The sequence below is a fragment of the Trachurus japonicus genome, chromosome 15, assembly GCF_045865225.1.
Source record: "Trachurus japonicus isolate A0001 chromosome 15, Traja_1.0".
Lineage (NCBI taxonomy): Eukaryota > Metazoa > Chordata > Actinopteri > Carangiformes > Carangidae > Trachurus > Trachurus japonicus.
Genome location: NC_140921.1, coordinates 2,115,142 through 2,132,720, shown reverse-complemented (window position 1 = coordinate 2,132,720; position 17,579 = coordinate 2,115,142). Strand labels below are relative to the sequence as shown.

At 41.9% G+C, this 17,579-nt stretch overlaps 1 protein-coding gene across 1 annotated transcript in view; it reads right to left on the bottom strand.

Annotated features, from left to right (window-relative positions):
* hectd2 (HECT domain containing 2) overlaps nt 1-17,579 on the bottom strand; it is a 57,807-nt gene that overhangs the window by 14,255 nt on the left and 25,973 nt on the right. The window contains exons 9-16 of the mRNA XM_085799206.1: nt 16,572-16,720; nt 15,304-15,427; nt 14,056-14,152; nt 13,164-13,271; nt 11,225-11,357; nt 5,641-5,729; nt 1,848-1,912; nt 838-931 (exon numbers count right to left, since the gene is read on the bottom strand). Coding sequence (XP_085655332.1) covers nt 838-931; nt 1,848-1,912; nt 5,641-5,729; nt 11,225-11,357; nt 13,164-13,271; nt 14,056-14,152; nt 15,304-15,427; nt 16,572-16,720 — 859 coding nt within the window. The remainder of the gene's footprint in view (nt 1-837; nt 932-1,847; nt 1,913-5,640; nt 5,730-11,224; nt 11,358-13,163; nt 13,272-14,055; nt 14,153-15,303; nt 15,428-16,571; nt 16,721-17,579) is intronic.

Here is a 17,579-nt window from a genome sequence, read left to right as displayed (position 1 = left end):
TTTTGCGTGTTTTTTGCTTTTCTGTCCTGTTTTGGTCATGTTTTGTTGTGTTGTTAGGTTTGATCTGTCTTTTGTCTTCTGTTTGTCTGTTTTTTGGTCAGTGTATTGTCGGTTTATACATTGTATATGACTGTTCCCATTAAAAAAAAGAAATTATAAGAAAATTATTATTATTACTATCCTTATTAGTTCAATGGGTCTCTCTTTCATAATCCTGAGTTAGAATACGGGTTGAATGGATTTATTTAAAGATTTATTACTGTAGATGTTTATGTTTTTATGCATTTATTTATAAATGTCTTTATTCATGTTCTCCAGATGTATATCTTTATGCACATATTGTATTTATCTACCTTTACATTTATCAGTTTATTGATGAATTTCTGTGTCCTGTGTTTGTTAATCAGGTGGGCGATCAAACTCAGGTAGTTCTGCAAAAACTCTAAATCTTACCAAGAATATTTGTCTTATTTCTAGTCAAAACAAATCTCATTCTACCTAACCCACTCTTCACATAAAAAGCAACTTGTTTTTAGACACTTTTTACTTCTTTCAAGCTGATTTTTACTTGAAATAAGTAGAAAAGCTTTCTTTCTTATTACAAGCACAAAAAACTTGCTTTCACTGGCAGATTTTTCTACTTATTTCAAGTGAAAATTTGTTTGGAACAAGTGAAAATGATCTAAAAACAAGTTCATTTTTAGGTGATGAGTCTTGTTTTAAGGGGAGAGAGATTAGTTTTGACTAGAAATTAGACATTAAGACAAATATTCTTGGAAAGATTTAGAGTTTTTACAGTGTAGAAACACAAAGCTGCTGTGGGATTCGAACACCGACCGGCATGATCTGCTGCAGGTCGTCCAGGGTGGCCGTCGCCATGCCAATCAGGGCGTTTTGGTCACATGGTGCAGTGGGCGGAGTGAGGAGTTTCCTGTGAGAGAGAGAGGGAGGGAGGATTAAAACATTTAGAATAAATTATACACGAGGGATGACAGGGAGGAGAGAAAGAGAAAAGGAGAAAGGGAGAGAGGAAAGAAGGAAGGAAGTGAGAGAAGGAAGGAAAGAAGGAAGGAAGGAAAAAAGGAAGGAAGGAAGGAAGGAAAAAACTGAATGGAAAGGATGTGGAGAAGGAAGGAAGGAAGGTAGAAAGGAGGGATCGAAGGAAGGATGAAAGAAAGAAAGAAAGAAGTGAGAGAGGAGGGAAGGAAATAAAGGGGAAGTAGCAGAGAGTGGAAGAAGGGAATGAAGTAGGGAAGTAGGGAGAAAGGAAAGAGGGAGGGAAGGAAGGAACGAAAGGAGGGAATTAATGAAGGAAAGAGGGAAGAAAGAAGGGGGGACGGAAGTGGGGATGAAAGGAAGGATGAAAGAAAGAAAGAAAGAAAGAAAGAAAGAAAGAAAGAAAGAAAGAAAGAAAGAAAGAAAGAAAGAAGGGAGAGAGGAAGGAAGGAAATAAAGTGGAAGTAGCAGAGAGTGGAAGTGAATGAAGTAGGGAAGTAGGGAGAAAGGAAGGAAGGAAGGAAGAAGGGGGAAGGAAGGAGGGATGGAAGAAAGGGAAGGTGGAAGACAAAAAGAAAGAAAGAAAGAAAGAAGGGAGAGGGGAGAGGGGAGGGAAGGAAATAAAGGGGAAGTATAGCAGAGGGAGGAAGAAGGGAATGAAGGGAAGTATGGAGGAAGGAATGAAGGAAAGAAAGAAGCAGGGGGAAGGAAGGATGGAAGAAAGGAAGGAAAGAAGGAAAACAGACTCCTGTCACATTGTGATGTCACAACAAAGCAGTCACACACACACACACACACACACACACACACACACACACACACACACACACACACAGCGTGTCGTGTCCTACCTGTAGCAGTAGAGGGGGAAGTGGATGTCCAGAGCGATGCTGTTGTAAACAGCTAAACCCATCAGCTGGTGCAGCAGGTCAAGGTTCATACAGATCACCACATTCACATCTACACCGAATAAAACTACACAACAGTAAAGTTATTAAAGGGATAGTTCAACATTTTGGCAAAGTGGCCCATTGCTATAAATTCATGCAAAACCACTGATGCGCGTTGCCTTCAGGGACAGTTTTTCATCATCAGTCTCTGTATTTCCCTCTACAACAACTCTGTGTGGTAACGTTGTGTTATTATCTCATAGCGTGGTGAATGTGCAGCTCACAACTTGTCCACCAGAGCGTTGTGGAGTTGTTGGATTGTGTATTTGATGAGTTTGATGATGAGGGAAACCAACTGAGAAATCCCATAATGAGCCTCCGTAGCGTAGCTCTGAGCAGCTCACGGCTCTGCTCCGCCGTTCTAAAAATAGCTTGCACCGACAATTAAAGGTAACGAACCTACTGCTATGACTATAGGGATTAATATGGCAATGGGCCAATTTGACAAAATGTTGAACTATCCCTTTAAGATCAGACTTTTTACTCACAGCTTTAAACCGACTGTCTGTGGCTCCTCTTTGTCTGTTATTGGTTTGTGTTTGTTTGTTTGTCTGCACAAATTGAACCGATTTGTTCCGAACTTGTTATATGGGTGTGTGTGTGTGTGTGTGTGTGTGGGGGGGGGGTCCGGGGGTTTCAGGGGGGGGCGGGGCGGCTCATTAAATTTAAGGCTCTGGATCATTAACGACTGTGAATGTGAGTTTTTTTTTGCTGCAGTTTGACCCGTTTCCTCTGAGTGGACTCGATATCTAGATTAATAAGTCCTGCGTTTGTGAAATGTTCTTCTGCTAGGACGAAGTGCATGTGTGTGTGTGTGTGTTTATATACTTTATGTGTGTGTGTGTGTGTGTGTGTGTGTGTGTGTGTGTGTGTGTGTGTGTGTGACTAAAGAACAATCCAGCAATTTAGCCTTAGTTACTGGCCAGCTGGGAACTGTCAAAAGGTTATATAACCTAATAGCTGCCTGTTCGCTGCCAGGTTATTTAGTGTGTGTGTGTGTGTGTGTGTGTGTGTGTGTTAGAGCATGTGTGTGTGTGTGTGTGTGTGTGTTTGAGCGAGCAACGGGGGAAAAAGTTTGATGCAGAAGAGAACAAGAAACGAGGGAAAGGTGTAGAAGAGTGAGCGTTCCCTGGGTGTTCCACATGTGTTCTTTTTGCTAAGAGCTCATTTATCAGCCTCCCTTGTTCCTGTTTGGTTGTCATGGCAGCGCTGGGTCGTCACTATGGAGATAAAGAAGAGATGAAGGAGGAGGAGGAGGAGGAGGAGGAGAGAAAGTGTGATAGAGACGTGTGAGTGAGACAAATGAAAAACAAAGGAGCAGACAAGAGGAAGAGACAGAGTGTAGATAATAGGCTAACAACAACAGGTCGGTGTCGGCCAATCAGAAGAGAGGAGGAGGCTCTGTCCTCTCTTCTGATTGGCTGAATGTTTTCTGAAGTGATTAAAAATAAAAATAGAGCAGATTTCAGAATAAAACACTCAGAGAAACTAAATCCTGCAAAGTTGTTGTTGGATGGTGGGGGGGCGGGGCTTAGTTGTGACATCACAAAGTTACAGAAGCCCATATTCCTCCTTTCTCCTTGTTTCCTCCTTCCCTCTGTTCCTTCCATCTTTCCTTCTTTCCTCCTTCCTTCCTTCCTTTCTCCCTCCTCTCTCTGCCCCTTCCTTCTTTATTCCTCCCTCCCCCCTTCCCATTCCTCCATTACTTCCTTCCTCTCTACTTTCTCATCTTCCTTCTTCCATCCTTTGTCCTTCCCTCCTTCCTTTCTTCCTTCCTTCTTTAATACAAACATCTACCTTTATACTGTATGGAGCTTTAACACAAACATCTACCTTTATTTTGAAGGACCTTTAACACAAACATCTACCTTTATTCTGAAGGAGCTTTAACAGAAACATCTACCTTTATTTTGAAGGAGCTTTAACAGAAACATCTACCTTTATTCTGAAGGAGCTTTAACGCAAACATCTACCTTTATTCTGAAGGAGCTTTAATACAATCATCTACCTTTATTCTGAAGGAGCTTTAATACAATCATCTACCTTTATTCTGAAGGAGCTTTAACACAAACATCTACCTTTATTTTGAAGGAGCTTTAACGCAAACATCTACCTTTATTTTGAAGGAGCTTTAACGCAAACATCTACCTTTATTCTGAAGGAGCTTTAACGCAAACATCTACCTTTATTCTGAAGGAGCTTTAATACAAACATCTACCTTTATTCTGAAGGAGCTTTAACAGAAACATCTACCTTTATTCTGAAGGAGCTTTAACACAAACATCTACCTTTATTTTGAAGGAGCTTTAACGCAAACATCTACCTTTATTCTGAAGGAGCTTTAACACAAACATCTACCTTTATTTTGAAGGAGCTTTAACGCAAACATCTACCTTTATTCTGAAGGAGCTTTAATACAAACATCTACCTTTATTCTGAAGGAGCTTTAACACAAACATCTACCTTTATTTTGAAGGAGCTTTAACACAAACATCTACCTTTATTCTGAAGGAGCTTTAACACAAACATCTACCTTTATTCTGAAGGAGCTTTAACAGAAACATCTACCTTTATTTTGAAGGAGCTTTAACAGAAACATCTACCTTTATTTTGAAGGAGCTTTAACACAAACGTCTACCTTTATTCTGAAGGAGCTTTAACACAAACATCTACCTTTATTCTGAAGGAGCTTTAACTCAAACATCTACCTTTATTCTGAAGGAGCTTTAATACAAACATCTACCTTTATTTTGAAGGAGCTTTAACACAAACATCTACCTTTATTCTGAAGCAGTGTGTGTGTGTGTGTGTGTGTGTGTCTGTGTGTGTGTGTGTGTGTGTGTGTGTGTGTTGCGCCACCGCCCCCTTGGACATAGATGGAAAAAAAAATTGCAGGTGGACGGGACATTCAGTACATGAACTCACCATCGCCTGGCCACACACACACACACACACACACACACAGAGAAATTACACAATGAAGTCATTCATCTACATTACACTCATTCTGCCATAAAAGAAAAAAAGACTGGCTGCACACACACACACACACACACACACAGACACACACACGGTGGCTCAGCAGTCAAATGAAACATGAGGTCAGATTTTACACCAGATGAGACGAGAAGTTTTTTGTTCATATTCAGAAAAGATTTTTTACAAAGATAAACCAAAAATTATACATATGTGTGTGTGTACGCTATGAGATAATAACACAACGTTACCACACAGAGTTGTTTTAGAGGGAAATTCATGCAAAACCACTGATGCGCGTTGCCTTCAGGGACAGTTTTTCATCAACAGTCTCTGTATTTCCCTCTAAAACAACTCTGTGTGGTAACGTTGTGTTATTATCTCATAGCGTGGTGAATGTGCAGCTCACAACTTGTCCACCAGAGCGTTGTGGAGTTGTTGGATTGTGTATTTGATGAGTTTGATGATGAGGGAAACCATGAAGAAATCCCATAATGAGCCTCCTCTGTAGCGTAGCTCTGAGCAGCTCACGGCTCTGCTCCGCCGTTCTAAAAACAGCTTGCACCGACAATTAAAGGTAACGAACCTACTGCTATGACTATAGGGATTATTATGGCAATGGGCCAGTTTGACAAAATGTTGAACTAATCCTTTAATGGTGTGAACGATGCATTTGAGTTCATCCTGTAAATTCTGACATAAACATGGTGAAGGATACAGTCCCGACCAATTGGAACTCAGAGTAGTTGTCACACTTCCAGCTGCTGAACCAATGACAGCGCGAGTCCTTCATGTAGGTGAACATCCCTGAAACAGGAAGAAGACACATGAACACATGAACACAGAGGGGATGATGGAGGGATGACAGGGAGGAGGAGGAGGAGAGAAAGAGAAAGAGAAAAGAAGAAAGGGAAAGAGAAGGGAAGGAAAAAAGGAAGGAAGGAAGGAAGGAAAGGACGGAAGGAAGGAAAGGACAGAAGATGTTGGGACTACAGATGGAAATTAGCCCTAGTGGCTAAATCTGGTACAACCATCTCTTCTCTGCTCTAAAAGTGATTAATGGTATTGTACACTGTCCTGTATTAATAAACTAGACTAACTAACTAAGGGAGGGAGGAAGAGAGGAGGGAAGGAACGAAGGAAGTGAGAGAAGGAGGAAATGAAGGATGGATGGAAAAGGAGAAAAGAAGAGAAGACAGAATAAGGAAGAGAGGAAAGGAGGAAGGAAGGAAGGAAGAGAAGCGGGAAGGAAAAAGAATGGAAAAAGGAAGATAGAACAGAAGGAGAAAGGAAGAGGGGAAGGAAGTAAGGGGAAAAAAGAAGAGAGAGAGAGTAGGGAGGGGAAATTACAGAAGGAAGTAAGGAGGAAGGAAGGAAGGAGGGAAGTGAGAGAAGGAGGAAATTAAGGATGGATGGAAAATGGTAAAGAAAGGACAGAATAAGGAAGAGAGGAAAGGAGGAAGGATGGAAGACAGGACAGAAGGAGAAAGGAATAGGGGAAGAAGTAAGGAAAAAAAGAAGAGAGTGGGGAGGGGAAATTATAGAAGGAAGGAAGGAAGGAAGGAAGGAAGGAAGGAAGGAAGGAAGGAAGGAAGGAAGGAGGAGAGGAAGGAAGTGAGGAAATGAGGAAATGAAGGACAGATGGAAAAAGGGAAGGAAAGGACAGAAGAAGGAAGAGAGGAAAGGAGGACGGAAGGAAGGAAGGAAGGAAGGAAGGAAGGAATGAAGGAAGGAAGGAAGGAGGGAAGAATAGAAAAGGATAGGACAAGAGAAGGAAGAACAGAAGAGGGAAGGGAATAAGGAGGAGAGAAAGGAAGGAAGGAAGGAAGGAAGGAGGGAAGGAAGGAATAAAACGATGGAAAAAGGAGGATTTGGTCAGAAGAAGGAAGGAAAAAGGGAAGGAAGTAAGGAAGGAAGGAAGGAAGGAAGGAAGGAAGGAAGGAAGGAAGGAAGGAAGGAAGGAAGGAAGGAATACAGACTTTATGCAACTTTATGATGTCACAAAAAAGCAGTCACTAAGCCCCGCCCCCTCCACCACATGGACCGATTTGGTTTCTCCGAGCGTTTTATTCTGAAAATCTGCTCTGTTCTTATTGGCTCCCTCAAAAAAAAAACCAAAAAACAAGCCAGCCAATCAGAAGCAGAGAAGAGAAGAGGCTCCTGTGTTGCGTTCACTGTCCTCTCTCAGCGTGGGAGATTAAACAATCTGCAGGTAACGAGGCTGAAAACAGCAGCCGACTGTTCAGAGCCCAGACACACACACACACACACACACGCACACACACATGCACACACACGCACACACACACACACACACACACACGCACACACACACATGCACACACACACACTAACACACACACACACACACATCTGGACCGCCGCTCACATCTGTGTGTGCACCGCAAAACTGACACCGCTAGTTCACACATAAAAGGGCCTGTGTGTGTGTTAGGGTGTGTGTGTGTGTGTGTGTGTGTGTGTGTGTGTGTTTTAGAGTGTGTGTGTGTGTGTGTGTAGCCGGGGTTTTCCCTCAGCTGCTAATGAGGGGAACACAGCTCTGGTTGAGTGTGTTGCTCTGGGCCGACGTTTCTCTGGCAGCGAAAACACAGACGACCGCGGAAAGACGGAGAGACGGAGAGATGACGGAAAGAGAGAAAGAGAGAGAGAAAGAGAGAGAGATGATGCAGATGCACAGTCAGACTTGAGCTTCGTTTCCATTTATGGATTTTTTTTTTTTTTAAACGTAAACTTCAGTAAATCGAAGCTGCAGTGAACTCATCATCATCCTAAACGTTTCTCCTGGTTCAGTTCATAAAGGAAACAAAAACCTGAAACTCGTCTGGACTCATTGATTCTTTTTGATTTTGAACGAGCAAAAATATGAAAAAGTCAGACGGCAAAACATCTGCAAACATCTGCACAGACACACCAGTGACATCACAGCTGAGCCAGTTTAAAGCCAGAGGTTTTGAAACAATTGAAGTGTGTGTGTGTGTGTTTGTGTTTGTTCCCTCTGAGCCATAGAACAAATATTGTCCAAAACCTGTCACAGCTTTTGTTATTTTCATAACGTTTCGTATTGTTTCATCCTAATGAATCAACACGACCTAATTAATAATCAATAATTAATAATTAACCATGAGAAGTAAAAAAAAAACAACCAAAAAACTTCCTACGACCTCTCTTCAACAGAACTCCATAGAGTTCTTAATTATGAGATTCATCCGCCACAGAAAATAGTCCCCATGTGGGCGCCTTAAGGACTAAAGGCACGGAGGATTGACAGGAGTGACAGGTGAGCAAACGTACGATTGCTACAGACAGACACGCCAAGATGGCGACGTTGCATCAGAGTCAAAGACGGTTTAGAAACAAGACGCTCCACTATGAGTCAGTTTCCTGTCTCAGTGTCATGTGGGTTTCTCCATGACTCCGCCCCCTTTAGGAGACCAGCAGACCGTGACTCCGCCCCCTTTAGGAGACCAGCAGACCGTGACTCCGCCCCCTTTAGGAGACCAGCAGACCAGACCATGACTCCGCCTCCTTTAGGAGAGCAGCAGACCAGACCGTGACTTCGCCCCCTTTAGGAGACCATCAGACCATGACTCCGCCCCCTTTAGGAGACCAGCAGACCGTGACTCCGCCCCCTTTAGGAGACCAACAGACCGTGACTCCGCCCCCTTTAGGAGACCAGCAGACCGTGACTCCGCCCCCTTTAGGAAAGCAGCATGCCATGACTCCGCCCCTTTAGGAGACCAGCAGCAGCAGGTCTTGAGTCTATTGACTCCAATGGGAGAAGTGAACATGAGCTCAGATTATGGTCGATTCTTTCACTCCAGAGTCACTGAAGTAAATATTGGGCTCATTTTATCACGAGACACATCTCTACTGGACATTTAGACACTAAAATGGACAAATTTCAGACAAATCAGGAGAAAATGAACTTTGTTCCAGACTTGTCTCTGTCTCAACAACACACTCTCTCCAGATCCGACACAAATAAAGTGTTGTGCAAGTTAATGAAAAATAGTAACTAGTTACAGTTACTAGTTACTTCATTTAAAAAGTAACTCAGTTAGTAACTGAGTTACTTAAACCAAAAAGTAATGCGTTACTGAGAAAGTAACTTTTTCGTTACTTTAAAACGTTTTTTTTGGTGTTTTTTTTCCAATGCTCCCACTAAATAAAGGTTGATGGAATGGGCTTTATGCACAGCTCCACTTACTTCCTGAACTTAAACCAGCTCCTTTATTTCCTGTCTTGCATTATTGGACAAACTGATTAATCCAGGTGTGTCTGTGACTCTGACCTCAGTAGTCACAACAATGGTCAGACACCTGGAATCAGGAGCAGTGGAGCTGTGGAGCTGTGCATAAAGCCTTTTCCCCTCTATCCGTCATTTCTGTAGACTGATGCTGATGAAAAAACGCGTATTTTTATCTGTAAATTTTACCATCATCATCATGCTGCATCTTGACCGAGTTACATTAAAGAACCTGACGGAAAGTAGGTAAATTCACTCCAGCGGTCTTTTTTTTTTTTTTTTTTTTTTTCGATCTATCAGCTGTGTTTACCCAGAGCGATTGCTCTGTGTTTAGCGTTTCAGGCGTCAATTGGAGTCCGTCTGTCTGTCGGATTCATACCGCTGCTGCTGCTCGGGTGGAGTGGGTGCTTGTGTCTCGCTGTGACTCTCGAGCTGTGTCCCAGGGGCTGCAGGCTGCACTGGCGCACAGCTGATGGGTCTCGGATGCTGCGTTAGCTGCGTTACCTTTAGCTCGCCGTCATGCCCTGACCTGAGGCAGCTGATGTGTGGCCCAAACCACCTTGCGTTTCATTCAACCGAACTGTAGTAACGCGCCACTTCACATTCTCAGTAACGGCAACGGCGTTGTAACGATGGGAAAAGTAATCAATTAGATTACTCGTTACTGAAAAATATAACGCCGTTAGTAACGCCGTTATACTCTAACGCCGTTATTACCAACACTGCAAATAACACAAACTAATGATCACTAATTTCCGCGTTAACTAATGTTCTTAATGTTAAATATGACTGTTAACTGTGTAAATGTGTAATGTTATCATAAGAAAATATAAACATCTCACTTTCCTCTAACGACAACTTTTATAAATCAACACACACATTCACAACAGGAGGTGGAGGGATGGTGACCACGCCCACTTTAGGAGACAGGAAGTGAAGCTGTAACGTTTCATATTATTGGAGCAGCTTATAGTGAGACATCTTTGTTTTACGACCTACAAAGTTTATTTGAAGCCACTTGTTTGAACGCCTCAAAATGTGAAAGAGAAATTTAACAAGACACAGAAGAGATGTTCAGAGATGATCAATGTCGATCAATGAGTAGCACCAGCAGACGGAGGCCACAGAGTGAGATCTGCTCTGATCTGAAATCAGTTTCCAAAAGCAACACTGACCACTTCTCTCAGACATCTGACACTTCTGCTGCTGCTGCTCTTCGTCTCCGTCCACCGAGACTCCGTCTAATAAAAAGTTTCATTTTTATCCAATAAAAATCTGATTTTCTTTCCGCTCGGCTCCAATAAAAACCAAACTCCACTTCTTTTCCACCAACTCCCATCAATCAGGATCCTGTTGTTTTTGTTGTTGTCCAGGATGAGCTCAGCTTTTCCACTCACGCCTGGTTCCAGGCCACTTCATGGACATGGTTTTTTTTTTTTTTTTTAATTTGGTTAAAAACGTGTTGTGAGGCGACAGGAAGTGAGGGTGTGAGTTTTTAGATTAGATTGATAAACGTTATTGTCCCCAAAAGGGGAAATTCGTCTTGGGCAAAAGTGCACCGTGTAGCAACAATTCAATAAGACATATATGCAGCAATAAGCAGTGCCAGACATACATGCAATGGACATAAGTACAGTGACAGACTTGCAAACGATAGACATGTGTACAGTGACAGACATACAGGCATAGACGTACAGACGAAGCAGCATTGCACAGCATCAAAACCACAGCAGTTGGTATTATCAGTTCTAAAAGAGATAAGAGGTGTAAAGTAAAAAGGACAGAAGCTTGGCTCAGTAAAAAATAAATAAGGAATTTAAAAGATCCTAAGATCAAAGAAATTTGCAAGAGTAAAAACTCGAGCTACGCTACGCTTCCTCCAATCAGGAGGCCACCAGCCTGAGGTTGATGCTGGTGTGAGCTGGCTGTTTGTTCAACAGAGCTATAGAATTAGGGAGGAAAGAGTTTTTATAACAGTTGCTTTTGGGGCAATGAGCTCTTCAGCGTCTGCCCGACGGTAACATCTCGTACTCACCGTAGTCCGTGTGGAAGATCTGTCGCACCAGCAGCAGGAACCACTCCTTGGTCAGGCCGCCCATGTCCAGCCCCGCCTCGCCCACAAACGTCACGCGTAGCTTCTTCTTCAGGTCGCACCGCTTCCTCGTCAGCTGAGGGGGAGGAGCCAAAACATCACACGCTAAAAACAACAAGACTTATTTATCTACTTGCTTTATCTAGAGCACTGGTAAAGAGAGTAAGGACAGCATTGGTCCAATGGAAGCGCCTCCTGGTGGAGGAATGTGGGTATTGCAAAAATCTCTGCATTGTTGGTGAAGGAGCAAGTGTGGTGTTTTCAATAATTTACCCACGTTAATAGCATCATTGAGGATCCTTTACAGATAAACATTAACACATAGGCCAGTAAAAACAACAACAACAAACAAACAGTTGTCTACATGAATGTTTCAATCTACATTTTGTAATAAACAAATTATAAGTATAATTTGATATGACCAAGACACCTAAAAACAAAAACACGGCCGTTTTCATCAATTTACAATCAAGTGGGCAACACACATAAATACATTGGGGTGAATGGGTTTTCTGGGCGCTTTTGCAATACCCATATCCTGCCACTAGGGGCGCATGAGGCTTACCACGGGAGTCAATGGTGGTGTCCTTACTCTCTTTTACAGTGCTCTAGGTTTATCTACTGCTCTAGGCAAGGCAAGGCAAGGCAATTTTATTTGTATAGCCCGTTTTTACAAACAGTTCTCTACACTGGACGGTCTGTTCGTGAGGCGTTCAGGGACATCTCTAAGTTGAAACATATATCAATCTTCTGCTGATGAGGCATTCAGGGAACAGCATGCATGCCCCAGAATAAAGCTGAGGGAGCATTTATAGATAGTCTATATATATGAGGCATTCAGGGGACGTCTGTAAATTGTAGAATCTACTGATAGTTTTGAGATGAATGATACATCTAGGGAACATCTGGAAGTTGCAACATCTGCTTTTTTTTATTTTTTTTTTACTTTTTTTTAAACAAGTTTTACAATATATATGGAAAAAATAGGAAAAAAGAACATTAAAAAAAAGAAGAAAGGGCACAGATGGAGAAAATAGAATACACAGGGGGAAAATGAATCAATATGACGTGTACTTTTTAAGAGATAGGGCTAGGTCCAGGTTTTAAAGACATTTCAGTTCTTTTAGTTCTATTTACCCACAGTCTTTCCTTCATATCAAAGCATAAAGTACCACATGTACTCAAACAAAACAAAAAATAATCAATCACATTAGTTAATGTTAACTGTGTCCTGTTGTGGCAACATCTGCTTTTGCGCGTGAAGTGTTCAAAGGACATTGGTAAACTGTAGCATCTGAAAATATTGTAATGTAAAGTAAATTCTAGCATCTATTGATAGTAGGGGAGGTGTTTAGGGAACATCTGTTAATTGTTACGTCACACTAATAACCTGCAAAAGACATTCTGCTTTTAGGGAACATTAGTAAAATGTACCGTCTACTGATAGTTTTGAGTTTAGGGAACATCTGCAAGTTGCAACGTCTGCTTTTGCACGTGAAATGAAGTGTTCGAGGGACGCTGGTAAATTGTAGCATCTAATAATACTGTGCGAATGAGGCATTTAGGGAACATCCGTAAACTATAGGCTACGGTGTGTGTAGAGTTCAGGGGCTGTCTGTAAATTATAGCATCTATTGATAGGGGAGATGTTTAGGGAACATCTGTAAATTGTTATGTCACACTAATAGCCTGCAACAGACATTCTGCTGGTGAGGCATTTAGGGAACATTAGTAAAATGCAGCATTTATATGTGAGGCATTCAGGGGACGTCTGTAAACTGTATAATTTACTGATAGTTTTGAGATGAATGATACATTTAGGGAACATCTGGAAGTTGCAACATCGACACAGTGAGTGGAAGGTTGTGTTGCGTTCACTGACCTCATCCAGTGAGTCGCTGAGGAGCTGCGCCCGTCGTACTTTAATGTTGAGGAACAGGAGGTTCATGTCCACTCTCTGCCTGCGAGAAACTTTACTGACCAGGCTTTGCTGCAACACACACACACACACACACACAGTTTGAATCCTGAAACTGAAAAGTTGTACAAGCATATCACAGTTTAAAGGGATAGTGCAACATTTTGGCAAATTGACCCATTGCCATAATCCCTATAGTCATAGCAGTAGGTTTGTTACCTTTAATTGTCGGTGCAAGCTATTTTTAGAACGGTGGAGCGGATTTCTTGGTTTCCCTCATCAAACTCATCAAATACACAATCCAACAACTCCACAACGCTCTGGTGGACAAGTTGTGAGCTGCACATTCACCACGCTATGAGATAATAACACAACGTTACCACACAGAGTTGTTGTAGAGGGAAATACAGAGACTGTTGATGAAAAACTGTCCCTGAAGGCAACGTGCATCAGTGGTTTTGCATGAATTTCCCTCTTCAACAACTCTGTGTGGTAACGTTGTGTTATTATCTCATAGCGTGGTGAATGTGCAGCTCACAACTTGTCCACCAGAGCGTTGTGGAGTTGTTGGATTGTGTATTTGATGAGTTTGATGAGGGAAACCAAGAAATCCCATAATGAGCCTCCTCCGTAGCGTAGCTCTGAGCAGCTCACGGCTCTGCTCCGCCGTTCTAAAAATAGCTTGCACCGACAATTAAAGGTAACGAACCTACTGCTATGACTATAGGGATTAATATGGCAATGGGCCAATTTGACTAAATGTTGAACTATCCCTTTAAGAGTTAAGTACGGCCCAGTTGTGGTTACACTGGGAGCTTGAAGTGTGTGTGTGTGTGTGTGTGTGTGTGTGTCTCACCCTGGCCTGGCTGATCATCTGCTGCTCCGAGTCTTTCTGGATGATGGCTTTCTTCACCACCGTCGAGAGGATGAAGGGAAACTGACAGAAAGAAAATCTGAGAGACGAAAGAGAAGAAGATGTAAAAAAAAAAAAAAGTTAAAAACTTTATTTTTCTTCTGTTTTTCTGCCTCCAGTTACAAAAACACATTTTCTCAGACGTCAGCGACCGACCGACCGACTCTCGGTGTGTGTGTGTGTTTTTAAAAATGATCCACTTTAAAAGGAAGGAGCAGGTTCTGAAACCGGAGGAGGAGGAGGAGGAGGAAGAAGAGGAGGAGGAAGAGGAGGAGAAAGAAGAGGTAGAGGAGGAAGAGGAGGAGGAAGAAGAAGAGGAGGGGGAAGAGAAAGAAGAGGAAGAGGGGGAGGAGGGAAAAGAGGAGGAGGAAGAGGAGGACTACGAAGAGGAGGAGGGGGAGGAAGAAGAGGAAGAGGAGGAGGAGGAGGAAGGAAGAGGAGGAAGAGGAGGAGAAAGAAGAGGTAGAGGAGGAAGAGGAGGAGGAAGAAGAAGAGGAGGGGGAAGAGAAAGAAGAGGAAGAGGGGGAGGGGGAGGAGGGAAAAGAGGAGGAGGAAGAGGAGGACTACGAAGAGGAGGAGGGGGAGGAAGAAGAGGAAGAGGAGGAGGAGGAGGAAGGAAGAGGAGGAAGAAGAGGAGGAGGAAGAGGAGGAGGAGATAGAGGAGGAGGAGGGAGGAGGAGGAGGAAGAAGAGGAGGAGGAAGAGGAGGAGAAAGAGGAGGAGAAGGAAGAGGAGGAGGAGGGAGGAGAATGAGGAGGAGGAGCAGGAAGAGGAGGAGAGGAAGAGGAGGAGGAGAGGAGAAGAGGAGGAAGAAGAAGGAGGAAGAGGAGGAGGAGGAGGAAGATGCGAAGGAAGCGGAGGAGGGGGGGAGGAGAAGGAGAAGAAGAGGAGGAGAAAGAGAAAGAGGAGGAGGCAGAGGAAGAAGAAGAGGAGAAGAGAGGGAGGAGGAGGAAGAAAAAGAGAGGATGAAGAAGAAGAAGAAGAGAGGAAGTGAGAGAGATGATAAAATTGTCTTAAAAATGTTTGTGAAAAACTAAAAAAATTGACAAAAATCGAGACTTGATGTAACTTCCTGTTTGGAGCATTTAAATCAGTTCGTTGTGACGCTCTGTCAGAGAGAGACTCGTCGTGGCTCATCCCCTGGTCGCCATGACAACACATTGCTAAGCCCCGCCCCCCCGGTGAGTCTGACCTGTTGGAGTTGCCGTAGTTCTGCCAGGTGCGGTACTCCTCCATGAAGTCGATGTGCTCCAGAGCGATGTTGTAGAAGTCGGTGAACGGCATGATGGGAGAAGACGACACGCTGTTGGCTGCGTCTGAGGAGGAGAGAGGGTCAGTGTGTGTCTGTGTGTGTCTGTGTGTGTGTGTGTGTGTGTGTGTCTGCGTGTGTGTTAATGTCAGTGGTGTAGTGTGTAAACTGCTTTTTAGGTGGTAAACTGTTCATACTTGTATCACTGGTGGTTCTCAACTCAAACTTTTTTACACCAAGGACACAAAATTTACACAAATTAGACCACAGACAAAACCCATTGGACAAAATTTTGAAGCAAACACCAGAAATACAAAAACAATCAATGTACGTTTGAATTAGGCGTACATTTTTGAAAGATTTTTGAGAAATTTCTGGAAACAAGTGGTACAATTTCTCCAAAAAAGTTGAAACATTTCTAGAAAAACGTGGTAAGATTAAAAAATTAAAAAATAAATAAAAAGTTTAAGATTTTTTAGAAAAAAGTGGTAACATTTCTAAAAAAAAAAAAAAAAAATAGTAAAAAGTTTGTTTTTTTTAAATGAGAAAAACATTTCTCGAAAGAATTCTAGAAAAAGTGGTAAGATTTCGCAAAAAAATGTAGAAAAAATGTGGTAAAATTTCTCCAAAAAGTGGTAAAATTTCTCTTTTTTTTTTGAAAAAATGTGGTAAAATTTCTCAATTCTTTTTGAAAAAATGTGGTAAAATTTCTCAAAAAATTATAGAAAAATGTGGCAAAATTTCTCTCTCTCTAAAAAAAGGAGCAAACAATAATACAAAAAGGGGTAAAATTTCTAAAAAAAAATAAAAAAAAATACTCACGTTTTTTTTTTTAATTGAGAAAAAAATAGTAAAATTTCTCAGAAGAATTCTAGAAAATGTGGTAAGATTGCACAAAAAAATTATAGAAAAATGTGGCAAAATTTCTCTCTAAAAAAAAAGGGGCAAACAATAATACAAAAGGGGTAAATTTCTTGAAAAAAATAGTAAAAAAGTAAAAAAAGAAAAATTGAGAAGAAACTGGTAAAATTTCTCAAAATAATTCTAGGAAAAGTGGTAAAATTTCTAAAAAAGAAAAGAAAAGTCAATTTATGTGTGTGTGTGTGTGTGTGTGTGTTGTTAATGTGTGTGTGTGTTAATGTGTGTGTGTGCGTGTGTGTGTGCGTGTGTGTGTGTGTGTGTGTGTGTGTGTGTGTGTGTGTGAGACTCACTGAAGAGGCTGAGCACCTTGGTTGCCGAGGGGACCCACCAGGAGCACTTGGCCTGAGGAGGAAGTTCATCTGGTTCAGCAGGAAACAGCCGGGTGGAGATGAACTGGAGCAGACGCTCCACCAGCTGACGGAATCGCCGTGGAGACAGCCTAAACACACACACACACAGACACACACACAGAAACACAGAGGGAAACACACACACACACAAACACACACAGTGGGTGAGACAGTTTGAAGTAACAACTCGTATCTGCAGCAGCTCGACTGTAAATCATCATCAACACAAACACAACAACCTGTTCTCCTCTGATTCAGACACAAACACTGAGCTGAGGAGGAAGGAGGAAGGAGCTCTTTCTTTCTTTCTGCTTTTATTTCTACCTTTCTTTATGTCTGTCTGTCTTTCAAGCTTTGTTTCTTTCTTTCTCCCCGTCTTCCTTTCTTTCCTCCTTTCTGTCTTTCTTTCTTTCTTCCTATCTTTGTTTGGTTGGTTGTTGGTTGGTTGGTTGGTTGGTTTACTTTATTAATCCCTCTGAAGGGAAATTGATTGTCACTCTGTACGCACAACATCCAACACACAATACTACAACATTTCTCTGTCTCCCTTTCTTTCTTTCTTTCTTTCTTTCTTTCTTTCTTTCTTTCTTTCTTTCTTTCTTTCTTTCTTTCTTTCTTTCTTTCTTTCTCGCTTTCTTTCTAGCTTTCTTTCTGTCTTTCTTTCTTTTAAATAAATAGTTAAGTCTGTAGTTGGGTAGAAGGAACAGCTGATAATGTCCTGTGATTGGTAAATAATGTGTGGTTGTAAAAATCAAAAAATCTTTCCCCCTTTCTGTCCTCCCTCCTTTCTTTCTGTTTCTTTCTTTCTCTCTTTCATTCCTTTCTTTCTTTCTTTCTTTCCTTCTTTAATAATTATAAAGTTAATTGAATTGAATTTGAATTTCTTTCTTTCTTTCTAGCTTTCTTTCTTTCTTTCTTCCGTGCTTTCTTTCTTTCTCTCTTTCATTC